This window comes from Argiope bruennichi, chromosome 6 (assembly GCF_947563725.1).
Source record: "Argiope bruennichi chromosome 6, qqArgBrue1.1, whole genome shotgun sequence".
Lineage (NCBI taxonomy): Eukaryota > Metazoa > Arthropoda > Arachnida > Araneae > Araneidae > Argiope > Argiope bruennichi.
Genome location: NC_079156.1, coordinates 101,931,824 through 101,949,971, shown reverse-complemented (window position 1 = coordinate 101,949,971; position 18,148 = coordinate 101,931,824). Strand labels below are relative to the sequence as shown.

Here is an 18,148-nt window from a genome sequence, read left to right as displayed (position 1 = left end):
GACCAAGTATCGGAATTCTTGATAAATAAATTCGTTGTTTATAAAAATTGAACATGATAACATATTTTCTAAAATAAAGAGATAAAATACGAGAGGTATTATGTAGTTGTTGCCAATTCTGTTCTTTTATGACAATTCGACTGTCCTGATTCTAAATAAATAAGCATAAAGGTGATTACCCATTATGTAAAAACTTCCTTCCCAGCCTAGTTCTGGTACATCACAGATGTACCCTGTAACAGCTGATGCGACGGCCGAGCCTATGGAATAGCCAGAAATGACACAGGTGGACAGAAGTCCCCTTTCTTTCCTGGGAAACCAGTTAGCCATAAGAACAAACAGCGAGACGAAGAGGAAGCCCTGGAATGAATGAAGTACAGAAGGTTCAATCAATGTTTCTTAAGCGAACTGTATTTCAAGAAAAGAAAGGAAAGAAATAATTTTTAATTATTCCGATATGAAATGCGCAAAAGTATGCATATCTTGCAAGTAATGAGGGACAGAAAGAATTTTGGATTATTCCGATGTGAAATATGCAGAAGTTCGCATATCTGGCAGGTAACGAAAGAAAGAAAGAATATTTGTTCATTCTGATATGAAATGTGCAAAAGTAAGCATATCTTGCAGGTGTGGCGAATTGTTATGAGTGAGGATTGAACCTGCAACATTAGGCTCCGTAGCCGCGTAACATAACCACTAGACAAAAGTGATCAGCTCTGTCCCGAGGCTGTTAATTGGCTTATGAAGCTAGCGCCACACAGATAAAGAAAAAGAATTTTTGATTATTCCGATATGAAATGTGTAAAAATATGCATATCTTACAAGCAAAGAAAGTAGATATTTTAAATATTTTTTGAAGTTTTCCTTTGGTCCTTGTTTTCAAGAAAAAACTAACACAATCACTGAAAAATTGCACCAATATGATTTAAATAAAATATAATCATTCTCAGTATCCAGAGTTTCAAATTTAAAAAAAAATTATTTTGTGTAAATTTATACAATAACACATAAACATAATGAGCTAGATAGATATAATTGGGACTTTGATCTTCATTCTCAGACTGTAGGTAAATATAAAATTTTGGAACGAATCCATCAATTGAAAATGCTTAGGTTAATGATAATTAAAATAATGATTTTTAGAGTTCAGCTACAGGGAAAGTGCTAAAGCAAAGCCTAATTTCACATAATGTTATTTATTAGATAATAGGGAATCAATTTACAAAGAAAAAAGAAGTGTCAATTTTTGCCGCTAGGGATAAATATGATGTTGCAAATTAAATATATGTTGTAAAGCAGACAAAAAATATCAAAAATAAAGTGAATGCTTTATATGATTGATTTATATTTTATGTTTTTAACACAAAAATATTTTTTATAATTAATTTTTTAAAAATAATAATTATTTTTACAGCGAAAACTGTGTGAGTATGAATTATGCAAGAATTTTGTTCGTCTGTATTTTAATTCTTGGGATTTTTAGTTGCAAATGTATTTAAAACTGTTTCAATTTATATGTGGCTATCCAACCTTTGCTCTTGGATAATTTAGCAAGAAAAAAACCCACGCTTCCAAGGATTGTACAGTCCTAAACAACAGACAAATCAACAGAGATATGGTGCATAACGCTGTTATCGATAATGTCATTTTATAATTAACCATGGTATAACTTGTTCATTGGAGATCGAAGGATTTCATCTTTGTGTACTAAAATGCGAAATAAAAGGAAAAAAGTTGTTAAAAATAAGTTCTGAACTGTAAAGTCAATAAATAAATTACATATGTGTAAAAATTCAGTTCTATGTTCAAAATGAATTATTACTGCTCAAAATTTAGTTCTGTGTTAAAGTGGTCATTAAATCTTAGTCTATCTTAGTCTTAGTCAATAAAACATTACTTTAAGTAGTTTACATGCCTATTTCAGTCAGTATTGTCACTTTTATTCCCTTTGGCAAAAATATAAGTTATTTTTTTAACTTATAAATTAGTTCCTCATTGTCTAAATAGCATATAAACGAAATTTCATAAGCCAAGTCCTTTTCTAGAAATCGAGATCTAAAAAAAAATCCTTTAATTATAATCAGTCATTTACTTCAAAATTTATCCGAATTTTTTTTATAGTTTAGTACTTTAAAAAACTAATGTCGTTAATTAATAAAACATGAAACTCATGAAAAATTAAAGATGATTATTTTTAAATATTAAAATATATTTTTATAATTTATTAAACAAATATTGCTTACACAAATATTATAATAATATCTAAACAAATATTATATTAAACATTTAATATTTTTATTGTTAAAGTTAAAGCCATTATTTATAAATTAGTACTAAGTGCTTGGTTCCTTGTAGGTTATTGGTTCTATTTGTAGATACTTGGTTAGCCGAATATATCAATTTAAGTAATTTCAGTATACCCATGATTCAGACAACAAACTGTTTTTAAGCCTCAAATTATCATTAATTTTAACGTATCATTTTAATAGCTTTGCATCTATTATGCTTATTGTGCACATTCCTAATGATATCTTGCTCAATGATAAAACCATGCCATTAAATTCTTAAAAATTTGCATAATTCTTAAATTCAAGATACAATTATCTTCTAAAATAAATTAATTTCATTTCATGTAAGCGGCAAAGATAATGTAAAGAATCTTTCTTCCTTTACTTTTAACAATGGGAGACAATTGGGATTAAACAACAGATGAAGTGTTGAAAAGTTTTCGTATTATTTTAACTATAAAATCTAGTGTAAAATTTGTGTAAAAAACATTTTTTTAAAAATTGCCGAAATTCAGTAAAAGTTCACTAGACAACTAAATGCGCATCATTAAAACGACAGACATTTCAAATTTCAAAATTTTGCAAAAACCAGGTTAATTTTTAAGTTAATCACAGTTAATTTTTAATTAATTAAAATTTCTCAACCAATTGATTTGAAGTACAAATTCCCATTTTCTAAAGTGCCTTTGTGGCACTGATGGACTGATGATAATGCCTGGTTTGCAGAATAGTTTTTTCAATGTCCTTCAAGGGCATTCTTAATCTTCCGATACAAATACGTGTGAAAAGCAAAATAATAATGAATATTCATATTGATGATAATGCCTCAGTGATGACTGGTTGAATAGTTTTTGAAAGTTTAAAGATAATCTTTTGATATAAATTTTGGTGATGTTTGTAGTTTCGGTGTGGCGATACAGTTTTAGAATGCAATGCGCAAGCAAAGCACGTTTATCTATTAGTAAATTAAAATCTTGAGTGTTTTGATAATTTGGATAAGATAATGCGCATGCAAAGCACTTTTATCTATTAATGAATCAAAATCTTGAGTGTTTTGATACTTTGGATAAGATAATTAAGCTTAATACTAGTTGAAACGGCATGTCTTCATTTACATAAACGTGACTTTGTTTTCAAAATTCGATATGAAAAAAAATTTGAAAATCTTTTAGTGCATCTTAGAGATACTGATTCAAGATAAAAGGGAATGTGCAACAAACTTCTTTAAAATGAATTTCTAACTTCATGAGAGTGATTTAAATGCAGAGGCATTATTTATGGTAAAATAGAGAAGTTTGGGCTTTCTTTATAGCTTTTATTGCAATGCATAAGCACTCTCATGATTTATTCTTATTGTATTTGTTCTATCAGGGTTTAAATTAGTACTCTCTATAGTGAACATTTGCGTTTGCAATCCTTTTGATGTTGCAAAAGTGGCTTGTAACTGTATGCTGGTATATCCTTTAAGTTTATCCTGTGATTTTAGAATCGCAATCCATAGAAAAAGGAAATGTTGCCACTACCAAAAAATTCGATTTCCGAGATTATAAACAATCTATGTTTTAGATTTCCTTCTTCAATGACTATTCTGTCCTTTCTGTCTACAGAAACGATAATCGAAAATGCAACAGGTTTGATGAGGAGATGGCATTTTTTTTGGCAAACAGCCAAATTGCGAGTCAAACAGCTATTTTTGGCAAAAAGCCAAAATCTTTTTGGCAAACAGCCATATATAAGAAATGTAGAAAATGTATCGTAATAGTAGAAAGTTTGGATCTCGAGAGTTCAGCGAATCCGCATGTTTCAGACCACTCTGAGTTTGAAGAACATAGTTTTTATATCTGTTCGTATTTGTCTGGGAGCATCATAGCTCAGAAACATAGAACAAAGCAGTTAATGGTGTGTCCGCGTTCCCACGAAAAAGGGGTGCAGTAGCTTTTGAGGGTAAAGACCCCTGAGCACCTAAGTGCAGAAGTCAGACATCCAGCTCATTTGAAGATGAAACTCACACATTCGCTTGCACAACTCTTTTTACAGGGGGACACATTCACACACCTCACAGATAAAGAACAAGGGGAAGAACAACTATTCCGAACCGGGATTCGAACCCGGGACGCCCAGATTACGGGGAATATGCGCTACCGCTATGCCAGGACGTCAGCAGCAAATCACATGAACTTTGGAATATGACCTTATAACCAAGTTTAGAGATTTCTATCAAATTTTGAACATAATCCATTTGCAGGACCTTCTATCTATCGGTCTGTACTTTTGTTTGCAAGTAAATGCAGTGATTTAAATAATTGAGATTTAGCATATCGTCTTGCTATTGTAATTTTAGTTCCGCGTTAAATTTTAATTTCAATCGGTTGGAAAATAGAATCTTAAATAAATATTCCCACCACAGATTCAGTAAAATTGCTAGATTCATGTCAAAAATCTTTGTTTCTCCACTGCCATGCAAGGTATTCGTGGCTTTATCCAAGTTAGTCAATTTTATTGCAGGGGGAGTTGGTTAAGAATTTTACTGAACAGTATGAAAGCAACATGGAAAAGCAACACTTTCGTGGAAACCACACCAGTTGATTAGAATTATGTTTATCGAAATGTTATTTACGGAGCTGCAAGTTAATGATTTGAATTATAAATACATCTTTTTGAATCTTGAGTCTAAAATGACAATTTTGTGTTCTTGAATTGCGTTTAGTTTTCCTTGATTAAAAGTATTGTAATGAATTCACTACAATTTTATTATTCATTATCAATTTTATAATATTTATATTTATGAATATAAAATGTGATTATTAATATAAATGTTATGTGATTTTAGACATACTAGCATATAAATTATCTCTTTCTTCCATCACAAATGATGTAGAGGTTTCAAATATTTATAATCCATTTAAATTGCGAATAAAAACTATATGAACATACATTATCCAACAATATTCCTGTTACTGTATTTCTAAATAAAATTTATCAAAATACATCTGTGAAAAAGACAATATTTTAATTTTCATACTAGAAGGTAGACTAACGCTGATTAATTTAATTTTTAGTTGATTTATGTTTGAAGAACATTTGCTTCTAAAATATTCTTATCCGAAGATCGACACAAGTTTAAATACCCAGGTTTTTAATTTAATAAAAATATAAAAACGTCACCTTTTGTTCGGTTTTGTTATTCACGAAAGTAAATAAATATATGGTTTTCGTACCACAATTGGAGATTTTTTATTAACAAAATTTGAATGAAATCCAACCAATTGCTTGATTGTCTGTTACCGTGTTTGTGAATGAATGTGCCATATGCGATAATTTATAAAACACATGTTCCTCATGGGTGAATTTTAGTGCACGAGTTTCACACTAGAGTTGAGCCGCATTGGTCTGGTGATAAGGTCTCGGCTTCGGAAGTGGAGGGTTTCAGGTTCGAGACTCGATTCCACCGAAGAACCATCGTGTAAGCGGGTCTGGCGCACGCTAACGTTCTGGTCAAACGTCCTCCAGCTGGTGTGGCTTGGTGTGGAGAGGGGTGTGCCAGGTCAGGTGTCGTCCTCGTCATCTGACCACGGTTCAAAATGACGAGGTCCGTCCCAAAACAGCCCTAGTGTTGCTTTAAAACGGGTTAATATAATTAAGCTAAGCTCACACTCGAGTTGCAGATCTCTCTCTAATTTTGAACTGAATCTTTCAATGGATAGAATATTCTATCAGGTTTATTTATGCGTGAATATGGGAACATTATAATCCAAAAACGCAAAGATTAAATAAATGAAATTTGGTATGTAGTTCTAAACACTAAATATATACCATTTTGGAGATATTCAAGAAAGTGGAAAAGAGCACAGTGGGCTTGTTTTATAATGCAAAAATATATTCTTACTTGCCCAATACCTCTGACAAACTGAGCAACTATCATAGCATTCACATGAAGCTCGGATGCTATCGGACAGAGCATAGTCACAACACTGGATAAAATACTGCCAAACAGTGCCACTCGTTTTGCTTGCAAGGCCTTGATGAGCATTGAGGCCGGAATAGTTGCGAAGAAAAAGCCGAGAAACCCAATTCCAAGTACCAATCCTTGCTGCTGTGAATTCCATGGGAAGTCACCTTCAACCTGAAAAATAATTACGTTTTTATCCCTTATACTAATATGTGCAAATATGAGCTATTATCGAGATTCTAAAAATAAGAGAACACTTTTTATTGTTTGGAGACATAAAATAAATAAAGGTATTTCAAGGCATTCATTAGAAAAATTATCATGTAAAGGAATATCCATTTTATAGTAAAAAGAGTGCATTATTTCAGATGAATCTATTATAGATACCAGAGTGAGTTTTAACATTTACCTTTCTTGCCACAATGCCTTTACCAAAGACTGGATATATAGTCCTACCCAAAATTCATTTACGACTTGGAAGATTAGTTTTTCTGAGAATAATCATTTTTCTGAGAATAAATTTTAATTCATATTTTTTAATCTATTTACGTCTTTATAAAGTACTTAAAAAGTGTTTTTCCTTTTTCAATATGGCTTGTATAATTTTTGATATGATTTACTGTAAGCCCAGTGAATTACTTTCAGTATTTATCATATAAGGCTCAACAAAGGTAGTAATTTATTGACCGATAAAAAATGATTAAATTTCAAAGCTTTCAGATCGTAGATGTCACTAGACAGAGAGTATTAGGACGGATAAAATAAAGACAATTTTTATTTAAATATTCCTGCCATGATCACCCTGTAAGGTCAAATTTTTCAAATGAAAGTACATAATAATAATTTCATCTAAATTGGTTTTATCAGAAAAAAAAAACTTGATGTTTCAGGTTGAAATTTACATTTATATTTTAAATATGATTTCTTACTTTCAAATTCTAAGGAAAGAATTTAAATTCTTAATCTTACCTGTGAGCTGCTTCTAATGAAGAACTAAGTTAAGATCATTCCGAAATGCAATTTCTTGTATAGACTTTAGCAAAAATGATTTACCCCAATTTAATTCCGCTGCAGAAAGAAGTCCGTATAATTTATTTTAATAGTTCTTAAACTGTTAGAAAACCTGAAAAGAAAGCTTTTCAATACGGATCAATTTTGGATAACAATTATGGGTATTTGATGGCGAATTTTAAAATTTCGAATCCACACTTAGGATCTCATCAAATTCCTTTTTCAATTCATGAAAATAATAATCACCAGGAAGAATGTTACATTCATCACTAAATTTAACTGGCAATTATTGAAAAAGCGTTGATTATTCCATCATAAATGATTGTCCGCAAATTGATGAAGTCATATCATGTGAAATAATGTTAGTGTATCTTCAGAAAATTTTATGCGACACTAAGAAAAGACAGCTTCTTTTGTCAGTTTTTGAATGCACGGAATTTTATTAGAAGCGAATACCTTAAACAGATGTGATGAAGTTTTAATGAAGTTTGCGAATACTACAATCGAATTTGAATTGGGGGACAAATTTTGTCAATTTTCAGTTTAAAGAATTTCCTAAATACTAGAAGCAATCAAGAAATGCAAAGGGACCAAAATGAAGCAGGAGAAAGAAACATTAATTTTCCTCATTTCTTCATTGCTTATGACAAATTCTACTATACTTTAATGTGATAAAAGCCAGAATAATTCCACAAATTAGAGTATCTTTCCAATTGGTTCATATAGCTTTCCTCTACAATTGATTGGAACTCTTCTCCATTGCCTTCCTATTTTTGATTTTACTAATTAGTGCTATTCTTTCATGAGGTGTTTTCCAGCTGATGTCGTGTGGAAGTTTGGAGAGGGAGGCGCCAGCTCAGATGTCGTCCTCTTCATCTGACAGTAGCTGAAAATCACGAGGTCTGTCCAAAAATATTCCTAGTGTAGTTTTAAAACGGGACGTTAGTATAACTAACTGAATTGAACTCATTTATGATATGTCTCGTCAGTTGTACTTAACAACATCATTTCTGCAAAATCCAATTGCAACCCAATAATTTTTAGTCATTTGGAGGATTGCGTTTTATCCAAAACGCTGTGTTCTCCGTATTTCTTGTCTAGCCTTATCTTAGGTAAATTTCTACATTTCCTTTATTAGCGAAATAGAGAGCACAGATACGAAAAAAAAAATTTGAAAATTGAGCCTGTTTGGAGTTTATTGAAGAAGATGAGTCATCATTTGCTACATATACCTGCATCCAATGTTCCTTTAGGAAGTATAATATACTCGTTACACATATTCTATTTTTAGTAGTTCATTGTTCTTACATCAGCAAGTTGATCATTCCAGTTCACCATATGGCGTATGAAGTAGTGGTGACTGCTTTTTATTCCGATTTGTTTCATATCATATCCTGCTCGCAATATATCTGTTTTTTTTAAAGATGTTTATCTTCAAAAGTGCTACGCTGTCATAATTCTCAGATTTTTGTACATTTCTACTTGATTAATTCATCAACCTAGTCGACTCATCAGTATGGTTACCTAATTTTAAAACACCAAGAAGTCAAATTTTATGATATTTCTGTGAAACCTAGTTAAATATACTTTTAATGATCAGAATGTTGTCATTTAGGTATAGCTATGGATAAACTAAGATCCTCCAAAACTTTGCTTCTGGTATATCATGTGTTAGTTACAATTTCACATATTCACTGAAAAATAATTTCTAATAATGTTCGTTTTCAACCCATGAAATTAAATGTTTGGGGTACTCATTCTTAATTTTTTTAATACAAAAAAAATTTTAGTCTCTGTTGATTCATTATCACGCTCTTCAAATAACATTATAGATTACGAAGTCAATAACATTCCTTACAAAACTTAACCAAATTATTGGAACTAATTTGAAACTTAAGTATTTCTCAAAATTAATGGAGTTCAAGAAGATACTTTAATGGTCCTGTAAAATTAATATTATTAAATATTAATTTTATAGGATTTCATTTTATTTCTTCATTATTTAATTAACATCATAATGCTGAAAGTCACTGAGTCGCAAACCCAAGACAAATATACTTTCGCATGTCATCTGACATTTAGATATACCTATGGTCTTATGTTGGATGCCACTTGCATTAAAGACCTGCATTAAATTGGCAGGCGCCTTTTGGCGCGTGTTACAAGACTCTAAATTGAATCTATTAGAATATTTATTTCTTTTATAATTATAAACTTATTACTGATGTATTGCTATTTCATTTTTTCAATAGGAAGACTTGCATTATAGTCCAAATTAAGTTGACATACACTATTTAATACATACCCCATGATCTTGAAGCGGCTATATTAGATGTACATTATTTCATTTTGCAGCAAGGTAAACATGCATTAAAGTCCAGAATTAAATTAGTATGCGGTATACGATACCCGAATTGACTGTATTATTTAAATGTCGTTATTACATTTTCTTTCCTGGATGATATGCATTTGAGTCCAGAATTAAAATGGCATATCCTATTTGATGTGTGTCACATGACCCTGAAATGACTCTGACGAGAGCATTTATTTATTTATAATTTGTGTTTAACTTACTCCTAGTTCTTTACAGATGGTATAACTTGGCGTTTTCAGAAGGAAACAGAAAATTTATTCATTAAAGATAATTTTTAGAAGATACAGTGCACTCCCGATTATCCGCGGAATTGGGTGGCGCTGCGGCCGCGAATAACAAAAGTCGCGGATAATCCGAAAAAAGCTAAAAACGGGTATAGCAAAAGAGAAAACAGTCATTCCAACTTTGAAAAATCGTTTTATGTACAATAAAACGTAAAATAAACAGCAGGAAATGTTTAACTAACGCTTAATATTTTAGAATATCACTCAAAACTAACCTAAAATGCATTTTGTTAATGAAAACAGAAAAGTGCTTTGTACCTACGAGAGGCGTCAAGGATACACAGAAAAATTAATACATATGTACTGTTTTAATACTGTAATGTATTATGTAATTACAAAAGCATAACTGTAAAACTACACCTTTTTGAAGAAATCAGTCATTTGTGTTTGCTTCTTGCTTTGGAAGCATTTTCTCTTTGCTTGGAAGCAAAAAAAAAAAAAAAAAAAACTTAGTGCGGCAGGCGCGGATAATCGGGAGTCTACTGTACTCCTATTTTACTTTACTAAAGATAATTTTAAACAGGTTTATGAAATCACTTTATGTATTTTTTTCTAAATATTTTAAAGAGATTTCAAGAAAAATGCAAATAAACGATTTACCTTCTTCACTGAAGAGCTTTTTGTTTCATTACTATATGGACAAACAATAGCAGTCGAATTGCTTTCAGCTAATCGATCAGGCACAGTTTGATTTACCATAGCCACAATGGCAACACCCAAACTCATACGTTGAATGTTGACCAGGAAGCATGATGCGAATCCTATTAAAGCTACGACGTGCCGATATCCCAATGAGGGTGGCTTAACAACACCTGAAAATAAATAATCAACGTAAGTAAATAAATTAGAAAAAAATTTCATCGTGAGGAATAAAATATCATATTTATTTCGAAATGATAAATCTATCTAATTGGTTTTTATATAGAATTTTGTTAAATCTTATTACTTAGAATCATTTTTATAGTATTAAGGAATATAATAAATGATCATATGAAAGTGTTTTGGAAATCACTTTCAGAGGTGGAAGCGTAATCTATTTCTGAAAAAAATATTTCCTTCATTCAAAAAAATATTTTAATTCTTGCGCCCCTATAAAATTTATTTCTTTAAAGTATTATTTTATTTTTGATTTGTCATCTTCGGCAACCAATTAAACCGACACAAATATTTATGTTTACTTTCAATTCATTCTTTAGCACAAAATTTAATGCTCATGCTTTCCTCAAGAAAATATTATTGAATATCAAACATTGATAGTCATCAAAGCGTGTTATTTTAATAGCCTTACACTTCTATTTATCCTAACAGAATCAAGTCTCATGACATTAAAGTTCTATTAAAATGTAATTATTGAGGTAATTTATCTTTTAATTTTCACCTTAAGGTGTAACTTCATTTTCTTGATTCTTATGTAAATTAAACAAAATTCTTCTTCCTTAGTTTTTTATACAAAAGAAAAAATATCACGCAGTTAAATACTTGAAATAGCAATGAAAATGGTTTGAATTTCAGTAAACCAATGGAATTTTTTATTGAAAATACTGAAAAATTTTAAAAATAGAAATTCAAAATTTGAATGGTAATTAATATGATATTAATAAGTTTTCAGTTTTGAAATGGGGAGAAATCAATTTTTTGCAATAATACTTTTATAGAATATCGTGAAAGAATACCAAAAGCTCATTTAATTTTTAATTAATGAAAATTTTAATTAAAATTTTTAAAACTCTCTCGGAGGTGTTCATTTACACACTACAAAATATATCTGTCCAAATTGAGAAGCTCTCTATCAAATAATCATTCATGTATAGCGAAAATACACACATACATTCATCTTCATTATTAGAAGAGATGAGTCTTTTGCTAAGTACTGAAGCTTCTTTCTATTTCCATGTGTTTCTGTTTAAGTTACCTTTTCCCTTGTTTGTAGAGAAGTAATTTAGATGTCGACTTTCCATTCATTTTATTGAGCTCACGATTCTAAAATATTGTACATGCGGTGTATTTCTAATGGCATCGCAATATTTAAATATTTTAAGAACTTAACAACTAGTCAATCAATTTATTTTAATAAATCGAATAATGACTTTGTGAAAAAGTGGATGCAAGACTCTTATAAAATATATTAAAAACAAAAACTAGAAAAGAAAAAAAATGAAGAAATTTAAGCACAGTTTTGTCAATGTGATAAACAGCAGAATCATAAAATAATACTATCAGTGCAAAAAGCATTTAGAATTTTAATATGGCTTCCTGATTCTTGTTAAAAAAAGATGACTTTCTGTATCTTAATAAAAGCGCATTTTTTTTTTAAGAAAAAGGATTGATATTTCACTGAACGGAACAATTTTATTTTTATTATTTTTTATATTTTTAATTGAAAGATTTGACAACTTTAATTTAAAAAAACATATTTTAAAATGTATTTTAAAAATATATAATACATATTTTTAAATACATTCTCTTTTATTTAGTAACTTTTATTTTACTACTTAAGTTTATATTTGGAAAAATAAAGCGAAGTCAAATGTATTTCTTTTACATGTTAAAGTTTTTATCAATAGCAAAACATGTAAATTCTAATTTTAAAAGCAAAGAATTTCTGGTTTTTAATGAAAATTGAAAACGAAAAGCTGTGCGCCTTTACATGTAAGGAAATGAAACGAATATTTAAATTATGTCTTATAATTATTAACTAGGATGTAAAAATATCATACCTGAATGATTAATTCGAAAATAATAACTAGCAATTATTCATCATTGAAATACTTTTAATATCTTAATATACAGTGTCTCACAAAAGTGATGGGACACTTGTGCTTTACAAAAGGAAACTGTAATAAAATAAATTAAAAAAACATGTACAAATTTTTTGTGGGTGTGATTTATACTTAAATTTAGTAACAATTATTACATAGCATACATTTTGTCAAAATATTAAAATATTAATTTAATAAAAATACAATTGTTTAGAAAGGAGCCAATAATAGCTCACATAAGTGATGGGACACCATTAGATATGCAACAAAAATCGTCTGAAATAAGCAATAAAAATATTTTTGGTGGTTTTATTTTTACTCAAAAGCAATTGGCAATAATTTATAAAATCGTCTGCAGTATTTCTCTCCAGTTTGTTTTGGAATTTTTGTGTTTTTTAGCTCTGTGCAGCCATGAATGCTAAACGAAAAGAAACTTCGCCTGAAATTCGAAAATTAGTTATTAATTTGCATATTGAAAGTGGAAAATCTATTAGAAAAACTGCTGAAACAGTTAACTTGAGTCATTCAACAGTTTTGAATATCATTAAACGATATAAAAATAATCATATTATTCAGGTTAAAAGAAGACCTGGCCGACCATCAAAGCTATCCAATGGAGTAAAGCGAATTATCGTTAGAAATATTAAAACAAATCCAAGAAAGAGTGCTCCTAAAGTTGCTGCTGATTTACAAGCATTATATGGAATAATTGTTAATCCTGAGACTATTAGAGGGGTAATTCGATCTGCTGGATATCACTGTAGAGTAGCCAGGAAAAAATTCTTCGTAAGTGAAAAGAATAGAAAACTCAGACTAGCTTTCGCAAATCCAACATAAATAAGAATTCTGATTACTGGAATAAAGTTATATTTGCTGATGAGAGTAAATTTAATATATTTGGTTCTGATGGTAGAATCTTGGTGTGGAGAAACCCCAGGGAAGAATTTCGCAAACAGAACTTAGTGCCAACAGTAAAACATGGTGGAGGAGGAGTTATGGTATGGGGGTGTATGTCGTCCGCTGGAGTTGGTAATCTTGTTTTTATTGACAGTATAATGGATCAGTACAAGTATATTGACATTTTAAAGCAAACTTTGAAATCTTCAGCACGAAAATTGAACCTTCATAACAATTTTAAATTCTACCAGGACAATGACCCCAAGCACACTGCTTTGAACGTTAGACTCTTGCTGCTGTATAACTGTCCTGAAATAATAAAAACACCACCACAATCTCCAGACTTAAATCCCACAGAGAATATTTGGCAAGAATTGGAATCAAGAATTCGCAAACACACCATTTCTTCAAAATAACAATTAAAATCGGTTCTTCAAGAAGAATGGGGTAAAATCACTCCAGAAATCACAAAAAAATTAGTCGAATCCATCCCAAGAAGATTAAATCATGTTTTAAAACTAAAAGGAAATCCAACAAAATATTAAAACCTTTTAAAAAGTAAAATTTTTGGATAAATATTTGATGGAAAAGTAAGTGTCCCATCACTTATGTGAGCCATTTTTTGCTCCGTTCTGAACAATTGTATTTTTATTAAATGAATATTTTAATATTTTGACAAAATGTATGTTATGTAATAATTGTTAGTAACTTTAAATATGAATCACACCCAAAAAAATTTTGTACATGCTTATTTATTTATTTTATTGCAATTTCCTTTTGTAAAGCACAAGTGTCCCATCACTTTTGTGAGACACTGTATACTTTTATATAAAAGTCCTATCACAATGCGTTTGAATCAAAAGGAGAGATTGCTGTTTTTTTCTTCTTTTTTTTTTTTTTTACCATTTCTATTCTGTGCTGGTAACAAGCGACAAAAGGCGAAAGATTACATGCTTAGAACAGAGATGGATTCCTTAATTGACCGACTTAATCTGACATTGCTATTTTAAAGAAATGCTTATTTTAATGGATAAAAATATTTAGCTGATTTCCCAACCAAAAAGTTAATATTACAAATATTACATGCCGTCTCATAGTCATTTTGATATAATTAAGAAAATGGTACTAGTGTAAACATATTATAAACAGACTGATAATATTATTTTGTACAAACTTTGATTTATATGTTCCTCACAAAAAATGAATTATAGAGGCTTAAGTGTGAAAATGTATCATGTTGTACTTTTGACCACAATGATGTGTTGTTTACTAGACGAGGTCAATTATTACAATATTTTGTATTTAGAGAAAACTGGGGTTACATCATCCAAGGTCATCTTCTCAGATAGTGAAGAAGGTAACTTATGTAAGCCATGTTTTTTTACACTTTAGGTCACATGACCTGTGGCAAAAGTGATATATTTTCCAATTTTAACAACCACCGTAATGGTAAACATTATATATATTTTGGAAACATCAAGTAAATTTTCTCTTTTTCAATTCTCTATGGATTGTAAGTTACTCTTGAAAGAAAAATTAAAATATTTTTGAGTTCTAAACATGATTCAATCTATAATTTAATATTCGATATTGCATAATCTTAAATCTTTGCGGATTATTCTTTAAATTACTTTTAGTCTATGGTTCTCTTCTTATGAGATTATTTTTGAGCTTTTAGATTACCTTTTGATTTTTAAATTACTTAATGTAAAGCTTAAATAATTCTTTCTATAATTTAAGAACTTTATTGATATCACCCACTCAAGTTCCTAAAAAATTCTTCACTAATACTCCTCGATAATCGCGAAATTCACGAAGCCATTTCTCTTATTGAGACGATAAAAAATGGTGTAATTATCACGATCTTTTATTCTCATAATAATCTTCGAATATAATTGTTTGATAGGATGTATTTAGTCCATTCAAAGTTTATAAGCAATGAATTGCTGGATATTAACACTAAGTAATATAGGTAAACCTGTTACCTTATATGATGCGATTAAATTAGCTTATTAAGTCTATGACTCCAAAAAGTAACAGGATGAGTAAGAGATCCTATTTATGTTAATAAACAATGTTATAGATTTTGTTAACATTAATAGGAATATTTTTACTGATGATGATCTTTTGCCTTCGTTTGTATTTGAAAAGCAGATGATTCTTCTAAATCTCAAGCATAATTCAGTCATTGCAGATTTGTCAATATTTATTATTATAACAAGTTCTGTCTATTTAAATATATCATTGACCTCTTCAGTTATATACTGATCGTTCTAAGTACTTTATGTGAATAAATTTTATATTTCTCAATTAATTTATTTTGTTTTTATAAAAAGTGCAGTCAAAAGTACATTGCTTAGTACTACTGAACATCGTAAAAGTTTAAAGAAATAATTAAAAATATTGACATTGAAAATTTAAGTATTTTAAAATATGTAATAAATGCAAAGTTAACAAAAAATATCAACAATTGCAACAGAATGTGAACTTGCATTCAAAGTCAATAATAATTAAAAAAAAATAATCGTGAAAATCAGTCAAAGGTACAAAACCACATTCTCCACACATTTTCTTCATATTTTTATAATTCTATAGAAATAATTTTATGTTCTTCTAATTCTATAGATAAAACACCATGTTTGGATAAAAAAATTCAATTTTAATTAAAAAAATTAAAAGTTCTTTTAGAGACATATGAAATTTTTTCTTTTTATTTTCTTCAGGCTACATTATCTCTAAATATTTCACTTTTAATCAATAAAGATTAATGTTTCAGAAAATATAAAATGTTCTTACCTTCTAATTAAAATAAAAGATTTTATCACCATTTTTTTTCATTTAATTACATTTTCACATAAAATGAAGAAGATGTTAAAAATTCTTTCATTCGCAGTCTCCAAACGATCTTTTTCGAGGAAAACAAAATTTCACTCAAAATGAATAAATTAAAAGATTTCTAAAAAATTATTTTCTATTTCTTATTTTACCCTTTAATGTTATTTGTTTAAATGCAATATCTTTTAGGGGAATAACCTTAAATATTTCATGCTTAATAAATATTTATAATTCTATGTAATATTAGGTGCCTTTATTTCCAAATTAAAGTAAAAGATTTTTTTACCAATATATGTTTTTCTTTTGGCTTTATTCTCGCTTAAGAAGAAGCAAATATTAGAAGTCCTGTCTCCCAGAATATGCAGACGATAATTTTTTCTTGTCAAAATTCCAATCATGAGTAATAAATTAAAAAAAATTCTGGAAATGTTTTTATTTGTTCTTTTAATTTTTATATTGTACAGGGATATTAAGTTAAAAATTTCATTTTTTATCGATAATAGAAAAATGAGCAATATTAAATTTTTTTATTTTCTAATTAAAAAGTTTCATTATGATTTCTTTCCTTTATGTTTTATTCTTATTTAAAAAGAAATAATCATTAAAAAATTTATCTTCCGGAAAAGATTTTTGATCATTAATTTCCCGTTATAATTAATAAATTATGACGGAAATATTCAGACGATATTTTTTGAATGACAAATTCCAATCACAATTAATAAATTAAAAGTTTTTCTGGAAACATTTTTATTCTTTCTTTTAAGTTGTACCATTTTCAAAAGATATTATCGTTAAAAATTTCGTAGTAAAAAATTTTATCAATATTAAATTCTTTTATTTTCTAATTTTAAAATGTTTTATTATCTATTTTTTTCCTTTATGTTTTATTTTTTATTTAAAAGCAATAAACTTTAAAATAACTATCTTCCGGAAAACGTTTTTGAATAGCAATTTCCAGTCATAATTAATATGACGGAAATATTCAGACGTTATTTTTTTGAATGACTAAATTCCAATCATAATTAACAAATGAAAAAAAAATTGCCTGGAAATAATTTTATTCTTTCTTTTAAAACGTATCTTTTCCAGAAGATATTATCATTAAAAATTTCGTAATTAAAAATTTAACAATATTAAATACTTCTAGTTTTTAATTAAAAACTTTTTATTACAATTTTTTTTCTTTATATTTTATTCTTATTTAAGAAGCAATAAATATTAAAAAAAATTTACCTTCCGGAAAACGTTTTTGAACGACAATTTACAGTCATAATTAATAAATTATATACGCAAATATTCGAATATTAGATGATATTTTTTGAATGACGAAATTCCACTCACAGTTATCAAATTAAAAAGTTTTTCTGGAAAAATTTTATTCTTTCTATTAAGTTATACATTTTTCAAAAGATGTTAACGTTAAAAATTTCATAATAAATTTTTTTAGCAATATTGAATTTCTTTATTTTTAAATTTAAATAGTTAATTAAAATAGTTGATATTAAGAATTAAATAATAGTTAATAATGATAGTTGATATTAGTAATTAAATAATTATAATAATTAAAATAGTTGATATTAGTAATTAAATAATTATAATAATTAAAATAGTTAATTATTAAATTTAATAGTTTTATTAAAAGGAAATAAATATCAAAAATTTATCTTCCGAAAAGCATTTTGGAACACGAATTACCTGTCATAATTAATAAATTATGATGGGAAATATTCAGACGATATCTTTTGAATGAC

At 28.5% G+C, this 18,148-nt stretch overlaps 1 protein-coding gene across 2 annotated transcripts in view; it reads right to left on the bottom strand.

Annotated features, from left to right (window-relative positions):
• Positions 1-18,148, bottom strand: part of LOC129972352 (putative inorganic phosphate cotransporter) — a 46,993-nt gene that overhangs the window by 17,713 nt on the left and 11,132 nt on the right. For both annotated transcript variants that reach the window (XM_056086466.1, XM_056086467.1), the window contains exons 2-4: positions 10,507-10,718; positions 6,175-6,411; positions 180-360 (exon numbers count right to left, since the gene is read on the bottom strand). In XM_056086466.1, the coding sequence (XP_055942441.1) occupies positions 180-360; positions 6,175-6,411; positions 10,507-10,718 (630 nt within the window). The remainder of the gene's footprint in view (positions 1-179; positions 361-6,174; positions 6,412-10,506; positions 10,719-18,148) is intronic.